Here is a 22744-nt window from a genome sequence, read left to right on the forward strand (position 1 = left end):
TACCTGGCCCCATGTTCAGGACTAGATGGTCCCCATGGCCCTAGGCCTCCACTGTGTCCCAGGCACTCAGGGAACTTTTCTCTGCAGAGGAGCCCCTGGACAGCGTTCTGGAATCTGATGACGAAGAAGATGAAGATGATGAGGTGAGTCAGTGACTCACCTGACCGTGGGTGGGTCTTCCCGTCCCCCGAAGGGTGGAGGTCTTGCCTCCTGCTAGGTCGTGTCACGCAGTCTGTTGGGGGTGAGCACTAGGTCTGGTGGTGTTGTGTGGTGTGTTCCATAACCAGGCTGGTCTGGCTTCCATGGCCCAGAACGACTCAGGGCCCTGGCCTGGACTTCCTGCTGGGGTGGCAGCCGAGCCCTGCAAGGGAAGGTGGGAGAGTGGACTGGAGAGACAGCTCAGCAGCTGTGAGGAAGGTTCAGGGCCCAGAACCATATGGGAGATATCATAGCAGTGTGGAAAGCTCCTTTCTCTGTCTGTCTCTGAAAAGCAGCCCAGGAGTAGCAAGATCACACATGCTCGTGGTCCCAGAAAAGAAGAAAGAGGTGGGGAGGAAGAAGGAGAGCTCAGTCTCCCTGGAGCTGCATTTCCTTCAGGGCACACCAAAAGACTAGCCCAGTATTGGGGGGTAGTAGCCATTTGATCCCACCACGAGGAGGGTTCAGTGTGTAGGACCAAGGGTAGCCATGTATGGGGACCGTCTGCTGCACCTTGGTGGGTTGGGATTGTCACAGCCATCAGCACAGCCATCAGCACTTTGGTGTTTGGGGCTTTGGGGGACTGGGAGGTGGCTGGCCACCTCACACGCCTGCTCTTCTCCTTGTGGCCTAAGAACAGCTATCACAGCACAAGATAGACACAAACTTGTTCATGGCCTCTGGAATCTTCCTTTTATGTGCTTTCCAGGTGTTTTTATTTTTTTTTCTGATTTTTTTTGCCCCTAAACATTTGAAAATGGACTAATCAGTTGTGGGGCTATGTGTAAGCTTGATAGAGCTTAGGGAAAACTCCCCCCATCCTTGGATGGAGATCTGGGAAAGACACCCCCTTGTTAGTCTCTCTCAACTGAGATAAGCAAAAGGGAAAAGAGTCTCTCAGACTTAGTTCTTCCCTTTCAGACTCTCAAACCCACAGAAACCTCACTGCCTCTCCCCACTAACTGCAGGCCACATGGCTGCCTGCCTTAAGGTTCACTCAGAGTTCACATAGTCACCCAGAGTTCACACAGTCACCTCACTTTTGATCACTAGAGAAAGCATACTCCATCAAACACCTCTCTAACATCAGTCAGTGAAACTCCAAACTTCATTTCTTTATGGCTTTGATAACTACCATGTTCTGTTTATCTTCTCTCTATCTCACCCTGCTGGTTTAACCCCTATGTTTCTCTCAAATACCTTTGGATAATTAAGTTGCTTGCATCATGGAGAATAATTGTCTTGACCTTTATGTATCTTTATGTATCAATTCTTGTCATACCAGCCCCCTACCATAGAGGCAAGCTGACCTTTAAGAACCTGTAATTTCTGACATGTTTGAAATATGTTCTTTGTCTGAATTCCTATTTAAACCCATGTCCATCTGCCATTAAATGAGAGTGTTTCAATTCTCCCCAGTGTCTCGTCTGTATCGCTGGGCCCTTGAGCCAGCGAGGGAGAACCGGTCGTTTACCTTCCTGGCTGAGAGCCAACCCACATGAGCTTCGGAAATCAGTCCTTTGTGGCTTTCCATCTTCCTTCCACCTCTCCTCTTCATTCCATTCTTTCTTTTTCTTTCTGGTCTCCTCAAAAACAGGCTACCTGGCCCAACCTTCTCGTGATTGGCAGGCAACCCCACGTTGGGACCCAGACCTTCTACTTACCATTGTATTTTGAATCAGTACCTTAATTCTTTAATTCCAATAACCTTTTGCTGTTATATCTGAATGTCTCTCTCCAGATAAGCTTCCTAGGCTGTGTTCTCCCTCTGGGCCTTCCATGTGCTTTGCACATTTGGTTCCATGTCTTTGCTGCCATTTCACCCCCTTTGCTTTTGTATTTTGAGGGAAAACTTATTTCCACTGCTTGGACCACTGATAGGAATCCAGCTTCCAGGCTTCCAGGAACACAACTTTGGAAGCAACTGTCAGTGTAAAATGGAACAGTCTTCCAGTGCCCCTCCTTCTGTGTGTGTGGGGGGGCATTCCTCTCACTTGTCTGTTCTGTCTCTGTCCCCCACAGGAGGCACCTTGGGCCACCAGTCATGTGCAGGTCACCTCTAACCTAAGCAGTCCCCAGTCACACCAGCCAGGCATTCTGCCAGCTCATTACTTATTAATGAGAGAGAGGGAAAGAACCAGAGCATCACTTTGGCACATGTGATGCTGGGGATCGAACATAGGACCTCATGCTTAAAGAATTCAATACCAAAAAAAAAGAGTCCAATACCTTATCCACTGCTCCATTCCCAGGCCACACATCTCACCATCTAAAATAGTTTTGACACTGCCTTCCAGAGTGTCAGAGCCCACATGCTCAGGGCTGCACCCTACACACACACACACATCTTGCATCACAGATGCATGGAGGACTGGGGAGACAGCATAGTGGTTCTGCAAAAAGACTTTCATGCTAGAGGCTCCAAGGCTCCAGGTTCAGTCCCCAGCACCACTATAAGCCAGGGCTGAGCAGTACTCTAGTAAAAGAAAAAGAAAGAAAGAAAGAAAGAAAGAAAGAAAGAAAGAAAGAAAGAGAGAGAGAGAAAGGAAGAAAGAAGAAACAGATGCACAGAACTCTCAGTTCATTCTCCTATGCTGCATAAGATTGATCATTGATTAATTAATTGAGTTAGTGTTTAGAGACAAACCACAGCTAGTGAAGCAGCTGTTTTCCATTAACTGCCTCTTGCCTCCAAGAGAAAATGGCTTTGCTGAGTGGAACTGGAGGCCAGGGTAAGCTCTGCCCCTGCCCCTGACTCTGGGCTAGTCTGTCTGCTTGCAACTGTTCCATGGGTCCAGCACTCAGACCCCACCCCTACCCCCTGCCAAAGACAGCATCTCTTTCTGATTTATGAAGTTGCAAGGGCTGGTACTTGGTGCATATTTACTTCATCTGCATTTGCATAAAGTTACATGCTAGAATGGAAGCGTGAAGTCAAGCTTTGAAGGTGTTTTTTTTTCTGGCTGTCTGTGATCTCATCAAATGGAAACAGGAAGTTGTAAAGATGTGCAAACATTCTGGTTCTGTTTCAGAAAAGGCAAATGTACAAGCATAGGCCCCTGTGTGGACCCACAGCACAGTGGAAACTTCCATCCTCTGTGTGGACACTGGGGCCAGCCAGTGGGGGGCTCAGGTTGAGGAAGGGCGAGGCAGAGGGGAAGTCACTATCGGACCTGTCATGTGGGTGAAAAGTGAGAGTGACATGGAGCTGGTGGCCCAGGCTTCACGGTGGAACAGATGGGAAGTGACATCAGTGCTGGCCATAGTGCTGTCCCCAGGAGCTGGAGCACGAGAAGAAAGCTGGCTGGCAGCTAATAGGTGCTTTATTTTCTTTTGTTTCATTTTGGGCTAAAATGCTAGTAGGAAGGATGCAACTAAGAGGGAGAGTTTAGGTGTTCATGGCAGGAGAAGGATGGCATTAGAGGACTTGGGGGGAGTCATGCTTTGCCTGTGTGTGTGTGTGTGTGTGTGTGTGTGTGCGCGCGCGCGCGCGCGCGTGTACAAGACCTCAGGTATGAACACTTTCACTGATTGGGGCTGCCTTTTTCATATGTAGACATACAGAGACAGAGAAAGGGAGAGATAGTTCAGCTCTGAAGCTTTGCCCAGTGCTGTGCAACCCATGTGTGTCCAGGGCTCACACCTGGACCAACACACAGCAAAGCAGGCCCCCTTTCAAGGTGACCTCTGTCACCAGCCACACATTTTTCCAAACTGCATATATATATGTAATCTTTTTATTGATTTAGTATGATTGACAAAATTGTAGGATATAAGGGATATAATTCCATACAATTCCCACCACCAGAGTTCTGTATCCCATCCTCTCCATTAGAAGCTTTCTTGTTGGGAGTTGGGCAGTAGTGCAGCGGGTTAAGCGCACGTGGCGCGAGGCACAAGAACCTGCATAAGGATCCCGGTTCGAGCCCCCGGCTCCCCACCTGCAGGGGAGTAACTTCACAGGTGGTGAAACAGGTCTGCAGGTGTCTATCTTTCTCTCCCCCTCTGTGAATTCCCCTCCTCCATTTCTCTCTGTCCTATCCAACAGCAACATCAATAACAACAACAATAGTAACTACAACAACAATAAAACAATAAGGGCAGCAAAAGGGAAAATAAATAAATAAATTTTTTTAAAAGAAGCTTTCCTATTCTTTATCCCTCTGGGAGCATGGACCCAGGATCATTATGGGGTGCAGAAGGTGGAAGTTCTGGCTTCTGTAATTGCTTCTGTACTGGACATTGGCATTGGCAGGTCGATCCATACTCCCAGGCTTTTCATATCTTTACCAACTGGGATAGGGATCTAGGGAGGCGGGGTCCCAGGATATATTGGTGATGTTGACTGCCCACGGAAGTCAGGTTGGTGTCATGGTAGTAACTGCATCTTGTTAGCTGAAAGGCATTAAGATGTAAAATATACCCCCACACCTATGGACATCTAATCTTTGACAAAGGGGCCCAGACTATTCAATGGGGAAAGCAGAGTCTCTTCAACAAATGGTGTTGGAAACAGTGGGTTGAAACATGCAGAAGAATGAAACTGAACCACTGTATTTCACCAAGTACAAAAGTAAATTCCAAGTGGATCAAGGACTTGGATGTTAGACCACAAACTATCAGATACTTAGAGGAAAATATTGGCAGAACTCTTTTCCGCATAAATTTTTAAGACATCGTCAATGAAACAAATCCAATTACAAAGAAGATTAAGGCAAGTATAAACCTATGGGACTACATCAAATTAAAAAGCTTCTTCACAGCAAAAGAAACCACTAACAGCAAAAAAAAACCACTTCACAGCAAAAAGAAACCACTTCACAGCAAAAGAAACCACAAACCAAGAGACCCCTCACAGAATGGGAGAAGATCTTTACATGCCATACATCAGACAAGAGGTTAATAACCAACATATATAAAGAGCTTGCCAAACTCAACAACAAGACAACAAATAACCCCATCCAAAAATGGGGAGAGGACATGGACAGAATATTCACCACAGAAGAAATCCAAAAGGCCAAGAAACACGTGAAAAAATGCTCCAAGTCTCTGATTGTCAGAGAAATGCAAATAAAGACAACAATGAGATACCACTTTACTCCTGTGAGAATGTCATACATCAGAAAAGGTAACAGCAGCAAATGCTGGAGAGGGTGTGGAGTCAAAGGAACCCTCCTACACTGCTGGTGGGAATGTCAATTGGTCCAACCTCTGTGAAGAACAGTCTGGAGAACTCTCCGAAGGCTAGAAATGGACCTACCCTATGATCCTGCAATTCCTCTCCTTGGCATATATCCTAAGGAATCCAACACACCCATCTAAAAAGATCTGTGTACACATATGTTCTTGGCAGCACAATTTGTAATAGCCAAAACCTGGAAGCAATCTAGGTATCCAACAACAGATGAGTGACTGAGCAAGTTGTGGTCTAGATACACAATGGAATACTACTCAGCTGTAAAAAAAATGGTGACTTCACCGTTTTCAGCCAATCTTGGATGAACCTTGAAAAATTCATGTTAAGTGAAATAAGTCAGAAACAGAAGGATGAATATGGGATGATCTCACTCTCAGGCAGAAGCTGAAAAACAAGGTCAGAAAGAAAAAAAAAAAACACAAATAGAACCTGAACTGGAATTGGTGTATTGCATCAAAATAAAAGACTTGGGTGGGTGGGTGGGTGGGGAGAATACAGGTCCATGAAGGATGACAGAGGGCCTAGTGGGGGTTGTATTGTTATATGGGAAACTGGGGAATGTTGTGCATGTACAAACTATTGTATTTACTGTTGAATGTAAAACATTAATTCCCCAATAAAGAAATTAAAAAAAATTTTTTAAAGATATAAAATAGAACAAATTGTTTAAAATCAGGAACTCAAAGTTAAGAATATAGCAGATGAGGGAGTCGGGTGGTAGTGCAGCAGGGTAAGCGCAGGTGGCGCAGGTGGTGCAAAGTGCAAGGACCGGCGTAAGGATCCTGGTTCAAGTCCCTGGCTCCCCACCTGCAGGGGAGTCGCTTCACAGGCGGTAAAGCAAGTCTGCAGGTGTCTATATTTTTCTCCCCCTCTCTCGTCTTCCCCTCCTCTCTCCATTTCTCTCTGTCCTAACAACGACGATATAAATAACAACAATAGCTACAACAACAATGAAAAACAAGGGCAACAAAAGGGAAAATAAATATTAAAAAAATTCAAAAAAATACATAACCATTAAATGCATACACATACTCCCTGCGTGTATATACACACATTACATATGAGTAGAACTATACGTTTCCCTTTTATTGTTTTTGCTACATCCCATGCACTTTTTAAAAATCAATGTTATTTATTAATGCTAGAGAAAACCAGGGGAGTAGGGGCTGGGTGGTGGTGCACCTAGTTGGGTGCACGTGTTTCAATGCACAAGGACCCAGATTCAAGCCCCTGGTCCCCACCTGCAGGGGAAAGCTTTGCGAATAATGTCTACAGGTGTCTATCTCTCCCTCCCCTCTCAATTTCTGACTGTCTCTATCCAATAAATAATAATGATAATAAAAAGAAAAGAAACTCAAGGGGGGCTGGGCAGTGGTGCCCCCAGTTAAGCGCACATAGTACAAAGCTCAAGGATCCAGGTTCAAGCCCTCAATCCCCATCTGTAGGGGGAGCCCTTCTTGAGTTATGAAGCAGGTGTGCAGGTGTCTCTCTTTCTCCTCTATCCCCCCTCCTCTCTCAATTTCTCTCTATCCTATCCAATAAAATGTGGGGGAAATATCCAGGAGCAGTGGATTCATAGTGCTGGCACCAAGCCCAGTGTTCCAGTACCCTGGAGGCAAAAGAGAGAGAGCGTGGAAACAAAAACATCATTCTGGTACACTCAGTGCCAGGGATCAAACTCAGGACCTCATGCTGGCAAGTCCAATACTTTACCCGCTGTGCTACCTCCCAGGCCTCTATGTCCCATACACTTTGAAAACTGTATTTTCAATCTTGTCTGTTCCAGAATGTCTCTTGACCTTCCTTGGGATTTCTTCTCTGACCAGCTGGTTTTTTCAAAATGTTTTTCGAACTTGGGTGGGGGGTGGCTCAGCAGTATAGTGTGTGTTCTGCTTGTGTGAGTCCTGGTCTCAGAGCCTGGTGCTGTGTGTGAAGGGGCGGTGCTCTGGGCTCTACATAAACAAACAAGTTTTAGAGTGTGTTTTCAGGGCTGCGGAGATGGCAAAGTGGGTATGCAAAAGCTTTCTCGCCTGAGGCTCTAAAGTTCCAGGTTCAATCCCCAGAACCACTGTAAGCTAGAGCTGAGTAGTGCTCTAGTAAAAAGTAGGAAGGAAAGGGGGAGGAAGGGAAGGAAGAAAGGAAGGCAGGAAATGAAGGAAGAAAGAGGAGAGAGGGAGAGAGGAAGGAAGGAAGAGAGAGGAAAAAGAGGGAGGGAGAGAGAGAGAGTGTGTGTTTTCAGCCTAAGAGAAGGCTGTGGACTCTGATGGAGGGGAGTCCTCAGGAGCGAGCGTCCAGGCACATGGGGCAGTGCCAGGTCTCGAGCAGTGGTTCTGTGAGCAAGCTTGCAGTCTGTCCAGCTCCCTCCATTGTCTGCTCTGCTCTTGTTCTGGATGCAGGGCTGGTATTTTCAAGGAGCTGAGAGAATGAGAGGAGCAGTGCTGGTTTGGATGCTGTGACACTCACTGTTTTCACCAACAGCTGCCTTTGCCTAAAGCCAGACCACCCAGAGCTGCCTGTCTCTGTTCCCGTGCCTCTAAAAACATGTATCATTAATTTCCAATGTAGAATTTAGCACAAGGGAGTCGGGCGGTAGTGCAGCAGGGTAAGCGCAGGTGGCGCAAAGCGCAAGAACCGGCCTAAGGATCCCGGTTCAAACCCCCGGCTCCCCACCTGCAGGGGAGTCACTTCACAGGCGGTGAAGCAGGTCTGCAGGTGTCTGTCTTTCTCTCCCCCTCTCTGTCTTCCCCTCCTCTCTCTATTTCTTTCTGTCCTATCCAACAATGACAACATCAATAACAATAATAACTACAACAACAATAAAAAACAAGGTCAACAAAAGGGAAAATAAATATTAAAAAAAGAAAGTAGATCAGCAGATAAGTAAAAGAGTTGGGGCACAGCAGGGAAGCACCAGGATAGTCAGAGGCACAGAGAGAAGGAACATGCAGCCGAGGGCCTGTTTCCACTGGAAGGAGCCAGCTAGTCTGAGTAACCTGGGCTCTAGGGCTGGCAGCCTGGTACCTGGTGGGAGGTGGGGGAGGTGGGGAGAGGTACAGATGGACAATGACTTGGAGTGCAACCTCTGGTTGATTTGTTCAGCATCCCAGGAACTGGCTGGCCTGGAGGTCAAGGCCCCCGAGCCCCTGAGCCCCTGCCCTCAGCCAAAGCATCAGAATAGAGAAACTGAAGCTACCGTAGCCCAGCCCCCTGGAACTCTCCAGCATCGTCTCGCACTTCTCCCTGACATGGACTCTGTGCTGTGAAGGTGCTCCTGGGACCTTCCCTGCCCTGCTCCCCTTTTTCTCTTATCTCCCTTTCCCCCTTACAGATAGATACCAGAGCCTTCCTGTTATCTGGGATTTCTGGTGGAGAGTGAGGCATGTCAGCTTCTGCCTTTGCCCCATTCACCCCCACCCCTGTGCCCCAGTGCGTTCTTTGATTTTATGGGATTTTGTGTAGTAAATAAACGTGTTTCTGCTCACTCAGGCAGGCCCCTGGCACTTGGCATTCAAAGAGGAACCGCCTCCCAGTGTCTTCCCATGTGGCAGTGTAACAGGAGAGAAAAGGCGCCTGACCTGCCTTCCCTCCCAGCTTCCCAAGTTCAGGAATCCTCTGTCCCACCATTGCCACTTTCCTCTGTGTTCAGCCCGCCTGACACAGGTCTTCCACCAGGCATTTCCGCTTACAACTGGAAGGAAGAAGGGAGAAGAGAGGCGACTCTCGTCCTCCCTTTGCTTCGGCCTCCCTCATGCATGACCTTCAGCCAGAGACCCTCCATGAGTCTCCCCTAAAGGTCCCAGGGCTCCACACCCTCCTCCTGTCCATCTGTCATCTGCCTGCCCTGCAGCCCTTCCATGATCTCACCACCCGAGTTGCCAGTTAACAGCTGTCGCTTTTTTTTCCCCTTGCTGGTTTTCTCTCAGATCCATCTCTGTCTCTCTGGGGCCTGGGTGTACAGCCTGCTGGGCTGACTCACTGCCACTGCCTGGCTCCACGCTGGTTTCCATGGAAACAGACAGGGTGGGCTCACAACAAGGTGAGTACTCCCAGACACCTCCTGGACGGCCTGTTTGACCAGCATCCGTGTCCATAGCAATGACGCAGAGGTCGACCAGAGCTCCACGATAAGCACACGTTTTTCTCTTATCTCCCTTTTCCCCTTACAGGTAGATACCAGAGCCTTCCTGTTATCTGGGATTTCTGGTGGAGAGTGAGGCATGTCAGCTTCTGCCTTTGCCCCGTTCACCCCCACCCCTGTGCTCCAGTGCGTTCTTTGATTTTATGGGATTTTGTGTAGTAAATAAACGTGTTTCTGCTCACTCAGGCAGGCCCCTGGCACTTGGCATTCAAAGAGGAACCGCCTCCCAGTGTCTCCCATGTAGCAGTGTAACAGGAGAGAAAAGGCGCCTGACCCGCCTTCCCTCCCAGCTTCCCAAGTCCAGGCCTCCTAGTCCTGCCAGTGACCTGGCCTGTGTCTCCCAGCTTGGCTGTAGGAACCAATGTGTACCCCGTGGGTTGCCAGAGTTACAGAAAAGTGCCTGGGGCCAGAGAAATAGCTCACTCGGATCATGTGTTGCTTTGCCTTGTCTGTGATCCAGGTTCAAGCCTTGCTTCCACCACATTGAAGGAAACTTCAGTGCTATAGTCTCCCTCTTCTTTCTCTCTCTCTACATCTTTCTATCTTCTTTGGTTCTATCCGAAAGAGAAGGAGGGAGGGAGGGAGGAGGACATAAAGAACAAAGGAAGGAAAGAAAGGAAAGGAAAAGATTGACTGGGTACCTGTGAGACAGCACACCTGGACAGTGCAGCAATTTTGTGAGCCAGGTTTGAGCCCAGCCCCCACCACACTAGAAAGGCACTGTCTGGTGTCTCTGTCTCTATCTATATGGGAGAAAAGTAAACCCCAGTGACAACAGAAAAATAAAATGAATATCAAATTAAATATTGACTAGGGCAGCCCAAGAGGTGGCACAGTGGATAAAGTATTGGACTCTCTAAGTTTGATCCCCAGCAGTGTATTTGCCAGAGCGGTGCTGTGGTTCTCTCAAAGAGGTAAATAAATAAATAGATCTTTAAACATGTATATATAGACTAGGGCTAAGGAGGAGGCCCAGCAAGCAATAGAGAGGCCACAGGGTCAGGGGTTTGATCCCCAGCACAGAACAAGAGCAACAAAGATAAAGCAAGTTAGAACTCCATGGATGGTGGAGAACTGAGTATCTTGCTCTCTCTGTCTCTCTCTCACCGCAGTACTAGAAAAACCAACAAAATAGCTCACTTGGGTAGTGCACTGCTTTGCCATGTGCAGGACCCCTACCATGTTAGAGGAAGCTTCAGTGCTGTGGTCTTTCACTCTGTCTGTCTGTCTGTCTGAATGATGGTGATGATGAAGAAGAATGAGGTAGTGACCCTGTGTCTGTATAAAGCATAGCAGCACTGTGCTACTGGGGGCAGGAGGAGCAGCGCACGGAGTTCAGCTGTGAGGGGCATCTGCAGACGCAGCTGATGACGCTGATGGATGTCGCGGTGTGTGCAGCCGAGAGCAGTGAGGTGGATGCCGGCTCCACCTTGAGAGGCAGCAGAGCAAGGTCGCTAGAAATAAAGAGGGGAGCCCGGCAGCAGAGTGGAAGCAGCCTGCTGTAGATAGCTGGCTGTGAAGCTGGCTTATCCCTGAGCACTTCACGGGGAGCCTGCTGGGGTCTGCTGTGGGGTGTGGGTTCTGTGTTCGCCACCTGCTGTTCTTTTTTTAAAGTATTTATTTATTTATTCTCTTTTGTTGCCCTTGTTTTATTGTTGTTGTTATCGATGCCATCGCCATTGGATAGGACAGAGAGAAATGAAGAGAGGAGGGGGAAGACAGAGGGGGGGAGAGAAAGACAGATACCTGCAGACCTGCTTCACCACCTGTAAAGTGACCCCCCCCCTGCAGGTGGGGAGCTGGGGCTCAAACAGGGATCCTTAGGCCAGTCCTTGTGCTTTGCACCACATGCACTTAACCTGCTGCGCTACCGCCTGACTCCCTACTTATTCTTTTTTTAAATATTTATTTATTCTCTTTTGTTGCCCTTGTTACTTTACTGTTGTAGTTATTATGCTGTTGTTATTGATGTCGTCGTTGGATAGGACAGAGAAAAATGGAAAGAGGAAGGGAAGACAGAGAGGGGGAGAGAAAGACACTTACAGACCTGCTTCACCACCTGTAAAGTGACTCCCCTGCAGGTGGGGAGCCGGGGGCTTGAACCAGGATCCTTACGCCAGTCCTTGCACTTTGCACCACCTGCGCTTAACCCACTTTGCTACCACCCGACTCCCGCCATCTACTGTTCTTACACTGCCTTCCCTTCTGCATGAGTGAGCTGTGAGTCCTGGGGTGCCCCTCCCACCAACACCACCCAGCTGGATGCAGTGCCCCCTGCCACTTGGTAGAGAGGCCTCTCTGGCTGCTCACTGCTCAGGCTGACTGCCTGTGGTTCTGAATGGTCCCCTCTGCAGCATTCCTCCAGAGACCTCTCCCCAGGTTTGCTTCCTCTGTCGCCATGCTTAGAAACAGCAGCAACAGCCCTCACACCCCCATTTCACCCCTAAGTTTTTTTCTCACCCTGGCTTAGAAATCACAGTTTGATGTCTCCTCCTCTGACTCTGTCAGCTCTAAATCCCAGCAGCTTCAGAAAGTGAGTCTTCCCCCTGGAGCCAGGCCATTGGCTGCTGCCACCAGGATCCCTGTCATCCCATCCCTCCCTCACGGTGGGCCAGCAGGGGCTACTGGTAGCCTGTCTCCTCTAGAGAGTCCCCCAGCCTCACCAGGGCCGTCATTGGGCCAACCAAGCAGGGGTGAGTGAAACAGCTACCTCCCTGGAAGGTGATGGAGCCACCCTGCGAGAGGCCCACATACTGGACACTGGACAGAGGGAGTGAAAGAGTGGGCGGCTCACAGGCCTCGAGGGGAAGCGCGTGCAGACAGTTCCCCTGCTTCCTCTTAGCCAGAGCTACTCAGCCCTGCTCATGTTGACGCTGGCACCTTTGGGTACAATGCCAGTGCTGCTGTCTCCCCAGCCCCAGACAAGCCACTTGTTAATTTATTTTGCCGCCAGGGTTATCACGGGGCTTGGTGCCTACATGATGACACCATTGCCCTGATGGCCCTTCTTTTCTTTTCTTTTTTCTTTCTTTCTATTTTGTTTGATAGGACAGAGAGAAATTGAAAGGGGGAGGAAAAGCAAAAGATAGACATCTGAAGACCTCCTTCGCTGCATGTGAAGTGTCCCCCTACAGGTGGGGGTGGGGGTCTTGAACCCAGGTCCTTGAACATGGTAGCATGTGTGCTCTACCAAGTGCACCACCACCTACCCTTCAGATAACTGCTTTTTTTTTTATTGTTGTAGTAGTAGTTGTTGTTATTGATATCATTGTTGTTGGATAGGACAGAGAGAAATGGAGAGAGGAGGGGAAGACAGAGAGAGGGAGAGAAAGATAGACACCTGCAGACCTGCTTCACCACTTGTGGAAAGCAGGTGGGAAGCTAGGGACTTGAACTGGAATCCTTAAGCCAGTCCCTGCGCTTTGTGCCACAGTGCGCTTAACCCACTGCGCTACCGCCTGACTCCCTGATAACTGCTTTTTAAATGCATTTCCAGAGAATGAAGTCAAGCCTTTACTCACGTGTGATACTGTTGAACAGCCCAATTTGTTCCTTCTTTTTTATCTAGGATGAGAGGGAGGCAGAGAGAGAAAGAAAGGAGAGACACTGCTTATCCATCCGCAGTACACCCCTGTGGTGTTCAGGGCTCAAACCCAGAACCTCATGCAGGGCCAGGTATGTGCTGTGCAGGGCCAGGTATGTGCAGTGCAGGGCCAGGTATGTGCAGTGCAGGGCCAGGTATGTGCAATGCAGGGCCAGATATGTGCAGTGCAGGGCCAGGTATGTGCAGTGCAGGGCCAGGTTATGTGCAATGCAGGGCCAGGTATGTGCAGTGCAGGGCCAGGTATGTGCAATGCAGGGCCAGGTATGTGCAATGCAGGGCCAGGTATGTGCAATGCAGGGCCAGGTATGTGCAGTGCAGGGCCAGGTATGTGCAATGCAGGGCCAGATATGTGCAGTGCAGGGCCAGGTATGTGCAGTACTGGCTGAGCCGCTCCCAGAATAACTTTTGTGGCCACTTACACACACACACACACACACACGAGATTTTGACCAAAAAACTGAGAATTGAACTTTGAGTTACAGTCGTCTACATGAGTGTCACCTGACAAGTGCAATAGAACCTAAACTTGAGTAGGAAAAACCAGCTTCTTGTTTCAGCCTGAACCTCATTCTGCCTGGCCTCACAAGGACTAGGCTCAGTTCTCTTCAGAAAATTAACCTCCGATGACCACGTGGCAGTTTGGTGAGGAAGGAATGAAGTGATGTGTCTGGGCTCTGGACAGAGTGCACTGTATACAGGACCTGTGTTCACTCAGCCCATGGTGGCACTTTTGTTCACTGCTTCCCACAGGTCAGCCACACCCAGGAATCTCAGACGCATCTTCACCTGCTTCACCTGCATTTAGTGAGCACCTGCTGTATACCAGGATCTACTCATTTCCTTACTCATGTTTCTAGCCCTCCTACCAGTTACTGAGAGAGGACCAGAGACATCTGTTACTATGATGGCAAATGTGCCTGCTTTTCCTTTCTCATCTGTGAGCTTTTGCTTCATCTGTTTTGGATTCTCTCATTTTCAGCATCATTATTTGTGATTCTAAGAATGTCCCTCAGCTTCCGTTGTCAGCACAAAATGGCCTCTCTGATTCCAGAAATGTTCTGCTGTGTCCTCTCTGTCTGATGTTAACATCTCCTCTCCCGTCTCTTATTTGACTATTGGTTTAGTATATATTTTCCTTCTGTTTTACCTACAGCCTGACTACATCCTACATCATTGAATTTGAAGCCCTTCTCTGTGAATAACTGGGCATAGACAAGCTGAATACTATATTATTATTATTATTGATTTGATTTAATTATGAATGACAAGTCCATTGGATAAGAGGGGTATAATTCCACACATTTCCCACCACTTCTTCTTCTAGCGTTTGCCCTTCTTCCGTAGCCAGTCAACAGGTCAGGTTGAATGCTGTATTCCATCCTCTCCCTTGAAAGCTTTCCTATTCTTTATCCCTCTGGAAGCATGGATGCAGGATCATTATGGAGTGAGAAGGTGGGAGTTCTGGCTTCTGTAATTGCTTCTCTGCTGGACATGGGCACTGGCAGGTTGATCCATACTCCCAGCTTGTTTCTGTCTTTCCTTAGTGGGGCAGGGTTCTGGAGAGGTGGGGTTCCAGGACACATTGGTGAGGTCGTCTGCCCAGGGAACTCAGGTTGGTGTCATGGTAGCAACTGCAGCTTGGTGGCTCAAAAGCAGTAAGATATAAAGCAGAACAAAATGTTTATGGGAGTCGGGCGGTGGCACAGCGGGTTAAGCGCATGTGGTGCAAAGCGCAAGGACCGGCTTAAGGATCCCAGTTCCAGCCCTCGGCTCCCCACCTGCAGGGGAGTCGCTTCACAGGCGGTGAAGCAGGTCTACAGGTGTCTATCTTTTTCTCCCCCTCTGTTTCCCCTCCTCTCTCGATTTCTCTCTGTCCTGTCTAACAATGACGACATCAACAACAACAACAGTAACTACAACAACAATGAAAAACAACAAGGGCAACAAAAGGAAAAATAAATACAAATTTTTTAAAAATGTTTTAATAATCAGGAACTTAAAGGTAAGAATATAGAAGATGAGATTTGGGGTCTCCATTTTGGAAAAAGCTAGGAAGTCTATTTTAGGTATATTCCAAGGAGCCCATGACTTTACTCATTTTTGCCTGAGCCTGACAGCTAACATGGAGGTGGGCTAAACATATTGTCAGAGTTGGGAATAAGACTAGAAAGCTGCATCAGGAAGGAGAGTAGCTCCCAAATACGGGAAAAGTATATAAACACCATTAACTGTAAACCCCATCTATCTGATCTGGGGCCCATATTCAGCACAGGAGCCTGTGTGACCTCTGCATCCCTATAGGTCTGAGCTCACATTCTGTGGTCACGGCTAGGAACATTCTAGGCTGCACTCATTACAGGACCAGTCTTCCTCGAGTGAACCAGAACCAGTCTCCCTTTCAGAGAGTGGGGCAGTCCCTACCATTGTTGTTCCACTTTGAGGGCAAGGTCCTGAAGAGGCCCACAAGTGGGTCCATGATCTGGATGCTGCCTTTTAAGTCTTGTCTGACATTCTCTATCTTGAGTGGAGTGTTTATTTCATGCATTCATGTTTTTTCATTTTGTATTATATATACACATATAGCTGACAGAAAACGCATCTGTTAGAACTGTACAACTGATGTACAATTCTTTTTTCTGTCTACTTAATGAGTGATAGATATTTGCTTGATTTCCACTTTGTGGGGTACAGGTATTGCATTGCTCTCTGTGTGGTCACAGATCTTCATTTAGGTAGTGACCTAGGAGTGAAATTCTATTACAATGTGATTGTTACATATGTAGTTTCTTTTTTTTTAAATATTTATTTATTTATTCCCTTTTGTTGCTCTTATTATTTTATTGTTGTAGTTGTTATTTTGGTTATTGTTGTCATCGTTGTTGGATAGGACAGAGAGAAATGGAGAGAGGAGGGGAAGACAGAGCGGGGGAGAGAAAGACAGACACCTGCAGACCTGCTTCACCGCCTATGAAACGACCACCCTGCAGGTGGGGAGCCAGAGGCTCGAACCGGGATCTTAAGCCGGTCCTTGTGCTTTGCACCACCTGTACCATATGTAGTTTCTTATCCTGCTATGACAGGTGTCTGCACATCAGCCCACTTGTTCTTTGTGTTTTGAGAGTGAAAAGGAGACAGAGAGAAGCAGCAGTGCACCATCCATGGGACCACATCAGTGGGCCGGGGCTCTGACCCAGGGCCTCAAACAGAAAGACAGGTGCTAGGTGAGCAGTCACCTTGCCCCCTTGGGCATTCTTTTTAGAATTGCTCCACTAGCTTCTTATAGCTATTTGCCATTTTCCTTTAAAATTAGTTCTAGGGAATCACAACATGTGTCTTCCTTTTTGCAGTCTACTTCAAGCTAGTGCTGTTTTTTTTCTGGAGAGATGGCAGAATGGCTCCATCTCTCTTCCTCTTCTCTGCCCTGGGGACCATTCACAGTATTTATCACACTGTTTATCATCACCAAGGGTGATAACTACTTTAAGCAGTCTGACATCAGTTTACGTCTGTGTGACCACGCACGCCGGCTCCATCCTCTGAGAAGCACCGCCCTTGGCATCCCTGTTCGCAACCCATTCTCTGTCCTCTAGGACCTGGAGTTCCCTTTACTTCCCCTTCATTCTTGAAAGATACTTTCACTGGTCAGCACTTGGTATTCTTCCATCTTTTGTCTTCTGGCATCCGTAGAGTTTGTTTGTTTTTTAATACACTGCTATTGTATCCTGTTGGCTAGAATTTTGTTCAATATTTTAGCATCTATGTTCATCAGAGTTATTGGTCTGTAGTTTTCTTTTTTGGTTGTGTCCCTGTCTGCTTTTGGTATCAGAGTGATGTTGGCTTCATAGAAGCTGGAAGGAGGGAGTCTTCCTGTGTCTTCAATTTTCTGGGAGACTATTTTTTTATATTTACTTATTTATTTTCCCTTTTGTTGCCCTTGCTGTTTTTCATGGTTGTTGTAGTTATTATTGTTGTTGTTGTTGATGTCATCGTTGTCGGATAGGACAGAGAGAAATGGAGAGAGGAGGGGAAGATGGGGGGGGGGGAGAGAAAGATAGACATCTGCAGACCTGCTTCACCGCCTGTGAAGTGACTCCTCTGCAGGTGGGGAGCCAGGGGCTCGAACTGGGATCCTTATGCTGGTCCTTGCGCTTTGTGCCATGTGTACTTAACCCACTGCGCTACCGCCCAACTCCCTCTGGAAGACTTTTAAAGGTAGAGGTATTAACTCTTCCTTGAAGGTTTTACAGAATTCATTTGTAAAACCATCTGGTCCAGGACTTTTATTCTTGAGAAGGTTTTTGATAACTGTTTCAATTTCGTTGGCTGTGATGGGCCTGTCCATATTATCTAGTTCCTCTTTACTTAATTTTGGAAGTTCGGAGATATCTAGGAAATTGTCCGTTTTTTCAAGATTCTCTAGCTTGGTGGCATATAGTTGTTCATAGCAGCATCGCATAATATGTTGAATTTCTGCAGTGTCTATTGTGATATCTCCTCTTTCATTTATAGTCTGATTTATTTGGGTCTTCTCCCTTTTTTGTTTTGTGAGTCTGGCTAAAAGTTTGTAGATTTTGTTCACTCTTTTGTTGTTGGACACCTGGGTTGTTTCCAGGTTTTGGTTATTACAAATTGTGCTGCTAAGAACATATGTGTCCACAGATCTTTGTGGATGGGTGTGTTTTTTCACTCTTTTGAAGAACCAGTATTTACTTTTGTTGATCTTTTGTATGGTTTTCTTATTTTCAATGTTATTTATTTCTGCCCTAACTTTATTTATTTCTGTCCTCCTGGTTTCTTTCGGGTTCCTTTGTTCTTCTTCTAGATCTTTAAGGTGTGCAATCAGGTTGTTTATTTGTGCTTTTTTCTGTTTCCTAATGTGTGCTTGTATGGCTATGAACTTCCCTCTCTCTTCCCTTTGCCTTAGCTGTGTCCCAAATATTTTGATAGCTTTTGTCTTCATTTTCATCGAACTCTCAAAACATTTTGATTTCTTCCTTTATTTCCACTTTGACCCAGTAGTTATTAAGTAGTGTACTATTGAGCTTCCACATTTTATTACTAATCTTTTTTTCTGTAATTTTTAAAAACTGTTTATTCCCTTTTGCCCTTGTTGTTTGCTGTTTTATTGTTGTTGTTCTTGATGTCGTTGTTGGATAGGAAAGAGAGAAATGGAGACAGGTGGGGAGACAGAGAGAAGGAGAGAAAGACAGACACCTGTAGACCTGTGAAGCGACTCCCCTGCAGGTGGGGAGCTGGGGGCTCGAACCAGGATGCTTACACTGGTCCTTGCACTTAGCCCACTGCACTACCACCCGACTCCTGACTATTACTACTTTTGTTTATTGTTAAGTGTTAGTTTAATTCCACTGTGGTCTGAGAAGATGCTTGGGATGATTTCAATGCTCTTGAATTTGCTGATGCTGGCTTCGTGGCCTAGCATATGGTCTATCCTTGAGAATGACCCATGTGGACTTGAGTAAAATGTGTATTCCAGTTTCTTGGGGTGAATGACTCTGAAAATGTCCCAATAGTTCCAGTTTATCTATCTCCTCATTTAGCTCCCTCATTTCTTTATTGCTTTTCTGCCTGAATAACCTGTCAAGTTGAGAGAGTGGGGTGTTGAAGTCCCCTACTATGACTGTGTTGCTGTTAATATATTGCTATAGTTCTTTCAGTAGATGTTTGATGTATTTAGATGGCTTCTCATTGGATGCATAGATGTTAATAATTGTTAAGTCCTCTTGATTTATCCTCTGAGCATTAAGTAATGTCTATGCCTATCTTTTTAAATTTTATTTATTTTAAAGTCTATATGAGAATAGCTGCTCCTGCCCTTTTTTGTGGGCCATTGGCTTGTAGGATAGTTTTCCATCCTTTCACTTTGAGTCTGTGTTTGTCTTGTTGAGTTAGGTGGGTTTCCTGTAGACAGCATATGTTAGGTTATATTTTCTGATCCATCTTCCTACTCTGTGTCTTTTAATAGGTGAATTCAGGCCATTGACATTTATTGATATCAAAGATTAAAGATATTTTAACGCCATTCTTGTAGATTCTTAGAGTGTTCTGATATATGGCATATTTATGGTGGTCTGACTGTTTATAGGAGACCTTTCAGAACTTCTTTCAGGGCAGGCTTGGTGATAGTTGATTCTTTCAACTGTTGCTTGTCTGAGAAGGTTTTGGTGCCTCCATCTAGTCTGAATGACAGTCTAGCAGGATATAGTATTCTTGGTTGAAAGCCTTTCTCACTGAGCACTCGTTAGATATCTTGCCATTCTCTTCTGGCCTGTAGTGTTTGTGTGGAGAAGTCAGCTGCTAATCTTATGGGTTTTCCTCTGTAGGAGACTCTTTGTTTTTCTCTTGCAGCTGTCAGGATCCTTTCTTTATCCTTTTTCCTTTCCATTCTAAATAGGATGTGTCTTGGTGTCTTTAAGTTTGGGTTAATTCTGTTTGGGACCCCCTGGGCTTCTTGAACCTTTATGTCTTTTATGTTGTCTAGACTAGAAAAGTTCTCAGCTATTATGTCCTGTAGAATGCTTTCTTCCCCTCCCTCTCTTTCTTCCTCTGGTAAGCCAGTAATGTGGATATTATTTCTTTTGAAGTTATCCAGATGTCTCTGTTGTTGTTTTCAGTATCTCTTTTTGAGATATCTTAGTTCTTTTTTAGTTGTCTCAAATTTGTCCTCAATCTTGCTGATTCTTTTTCAGCCTCATTTATTCTATTCTCTCTCCCCTGCACTGTTTTCTGGAGTTCATCTATTTTGTTACCCTGTTCTGATACTGTTTTAGCTTGTTAAGCTAGTGTGTTCTTAGCTCAGCTATTTCAGCTTTCATGTCTCTGCTGGCTAGTGGCTGATGCCTTTGGGTAGGAACTAGCTGTTGTGAGCAGTATGCTGTATTGCTCCTGGTCCTTTGTTTCTCATTGTTGTCTTGTTTTTTGCATCAGAGAACCCCTCAGCTCTGGCTATCGGGGTGCCGGGGCTTGACCCTGGGACCTCTCGAGTGCAGCCCCCTGTGCTACTGTTGCAGATTCTCGATGTTTTGTTCTTCCTCTCCCCTGTCTGCTTATGGCTTCCCCGCCCACTGCACAGGGGAGCCACCTGTCAGAGTGCTGGCCCAGATGGTGCTACACACCTGAAGGCCACAAGGTCACTACTTCCTGCCTCTTGAGTCCCAAAGGGGTGAAGGGATATACCCAGTGTGCAGGTTCCTGGGGTTTACCCCATCTGGGCATTGTTCTAGGCTCTGGAGCCATAGTAGGTGAAGAACAGATTTTCCAGCACAGAAAACACACCTTCAGTAAATAAGGAAACAGTGTGAGAGGTGCTGGGAGGTGTATGAAGAGCAGTAAAAGAGGAAAGACAGAGGGGCGAGCCCTGAGGAGAGTGGGAAGGGCAAGTTCAAGGCCTGGGCAGAAGCTGAGGTCAAACCCTAGGGCCCAGGGGAGTGGGGGGACCTAGCTTTTCTTCTGAGACACTGATGCTTGCCAGTAATGGCAAGTGACCACTCCTCTCACAGTAAGTGACCGCTGGGGTCACTGCCCCCAGCTGCAGGGTGGTGACAGATACAGCAAATGAAAGGCCTGTAAATTCAGAATGTCACTGTGGGGTGTGACAGTCCCACCCTGGAATGGAGCTTGGAGGCTGAACCAGGTGACCCGTGTCAATATAGAGGCCTGGGTAGAAGCATTTGGACTGAGTCAAGCACTCTCCCCCCTAGAATTGGGGGCCCTTGTTGGGGTTCTGACCCTGCCATGCCAAGTCTAACACCCAGTGCTGACTGTGAAATATAAAGTGTGTCTGAACTCACATGTGGACACTGTCCCAGCCTAAGAGGCTTTCCAGGCCCTTGCTGTCCCAATACCCAGCTCCTCCAGCCACTGGGGGCCCTGGGGAAGCCTCTGCTCCCTTCTGCTGTAAAAATCTACTCAGAGTGAAGAAGCCCCAGTGATAACGTGTCCTGGCTTGCCTAGGGCTGTGGGTTCAGTCCCATGGACAACACCATGCATGTTCCATAGATGAAGCAATGCTTGGATGTCTCTTCTCTCTGCATCTGTCTGCCCCCTCCTTCTCCACCCCCCGCATACGCCTCCTCCTCTCCTCTCTCGAAAATAAATAAAATAGAGTAAGAGTTGGGCGGGGGAGGCAGCTCGCCATTACCCCTGCACAAGGCCCCTGTGTTCATTCCATAGCACCACGTAAAAGAGGAAGAATTCCATGGGGAAACCTCTGCTTTCACACCAGCATTCTGCTTCCTCAAGCAGCACACTCTGTGCTTTGTGGTTTGGTTCTACCTAAGTGCACAATAGCAGGTGTCTGCCGGTCTGCTGCTCTTTCTCATTCATTTCCTGGCCGACTGGAAAAAAACCACAGAGACCTGCTCTCTGGGGGCTCCATTCCTCTGCGGGTTCTTCCTGTGTGTGTCACAGGCCATGTTTCCTCCTTCCCATGTGGGTGCTTCCCAGCATCACCCACCCAGTCTCCAGGCTGCTGGCTCACCAGCACACAGTCCCATGTCTCCAATCACACCACAACATGGTCTGTCCTTACAAATGTCGGTTCAAGGGGCTGGGCAGTGGTCATCCAACAATGCACACACATTACCATGTGCTAGAACCTGGGTTCAAGCCCCAGCCCCCACCTATAGGGAGGAAACTTCATGAGCAGTGCTGCAAGTGTGTGTGTGTGTTTCTCTCTCTCTCTGTGTCCCTTTCTCTCTCTTTTGCTCACCTTTTATCAAAATAAAGGAGAAAAATGGTCTCTGGGAAATGATGGTTACATGCAGGCACCACACCCTAGCAATAATCCTGATGGGAAAAAAAAAATGGCTGTGCACTCCGTCACCTGATAGAGTTAGATCGCTCATGGTGACATTCAGTGCCTCGCTCTTGGAGCCCTGTCTGCTTTCATTTCCACTCTCATGACTGGCTTTGTTTCTTCACCTGTAGAAATAAGGATCAGCCATGCTGTGCTGTGCTATCTGTCCCTCCCATCCTCACTCCTGCCTCTCCTTCCTTCCTCTCCCTTTCTTTCTCGTGTGTGTGCATGTGTGTGTGCGTGTGCGTGTGCGTGTGTGTGTGTGTAAGATTTATTTGGTATTGAGAAAGAGAGGGAGGAGAGAGCACCAAAGCATCATTCTGGCACACACAGTGCTAGGTTCGAACTCAGGACCCCGTGCTTAGGAGTCCAGTTCCTTACACTGCACTCCCTTTCTAGAAGTAGGAAAAAATCACTCTAAAGATCTCTGGCACTGTGCCCCCAGAGATGGCACAGTAGGTAGAGCATCAGCCTTTCAGACGTGAGGTTCCCATCATGCACTTGACCGGATACGCCACTGCCGGGCCCCTAGATATACAAGAAAACCAGAGTTCCCTTCCCTCCATTTTTGTCCCTGTACCACCCGCTACCTCCTGCCCATGGAGCTGTGTTGTCCACTGTGCACATGACTGTGTGTGACCTGCACCCTCAGCCCAAAGCCATGGGGCCAGGGGACATAGGAGACCATGCACGGAAAAGTATTTTCCCTCACCCCCCAAGACCTTAGCCAGCTACAAGGAGCAGCTGGGTATAAATGCCAAAAAGGGGGGTGGGGAGCTCTGTCCCCATTGC

General features: G+C 47.3%; 1 protein-coding gene across 1 annotated transcript in view; it reads left to right on the forward strand.

The window, feature by feature from the left end:
- ARMC9 (armadillo repeat containing 9) overlaps positions 1-22744 on the forward strand; it is a 129824-nt gene that overhangs the window by 71828 nt on the left and 35252 nt on the right. Inside the window, exon 19 of the mRNA XM_007519445.3 lies at positions 88-143. Coding sequence (XP_007519507.2) covers positions 88-143 — 56 coding nt within the window. The remainder of the gene's footprint in view (positions 1-87; positions 144-22744) is intronic.

Source organism: Erinaceus europaeus, chromosome 7 (genome assembly GCF_950295315.1).
Source record: "Erinaceus europaeus chromosome 7, mEriEur2.1, whole genome shotgun sequence".
NCBI classification, from domain to species: Eukaryota; Metazoa; Chordata; class Mammalia; order Eulipotyphla; family Erinaceidae; genus Erinaceus; species Erinaceus europaeus.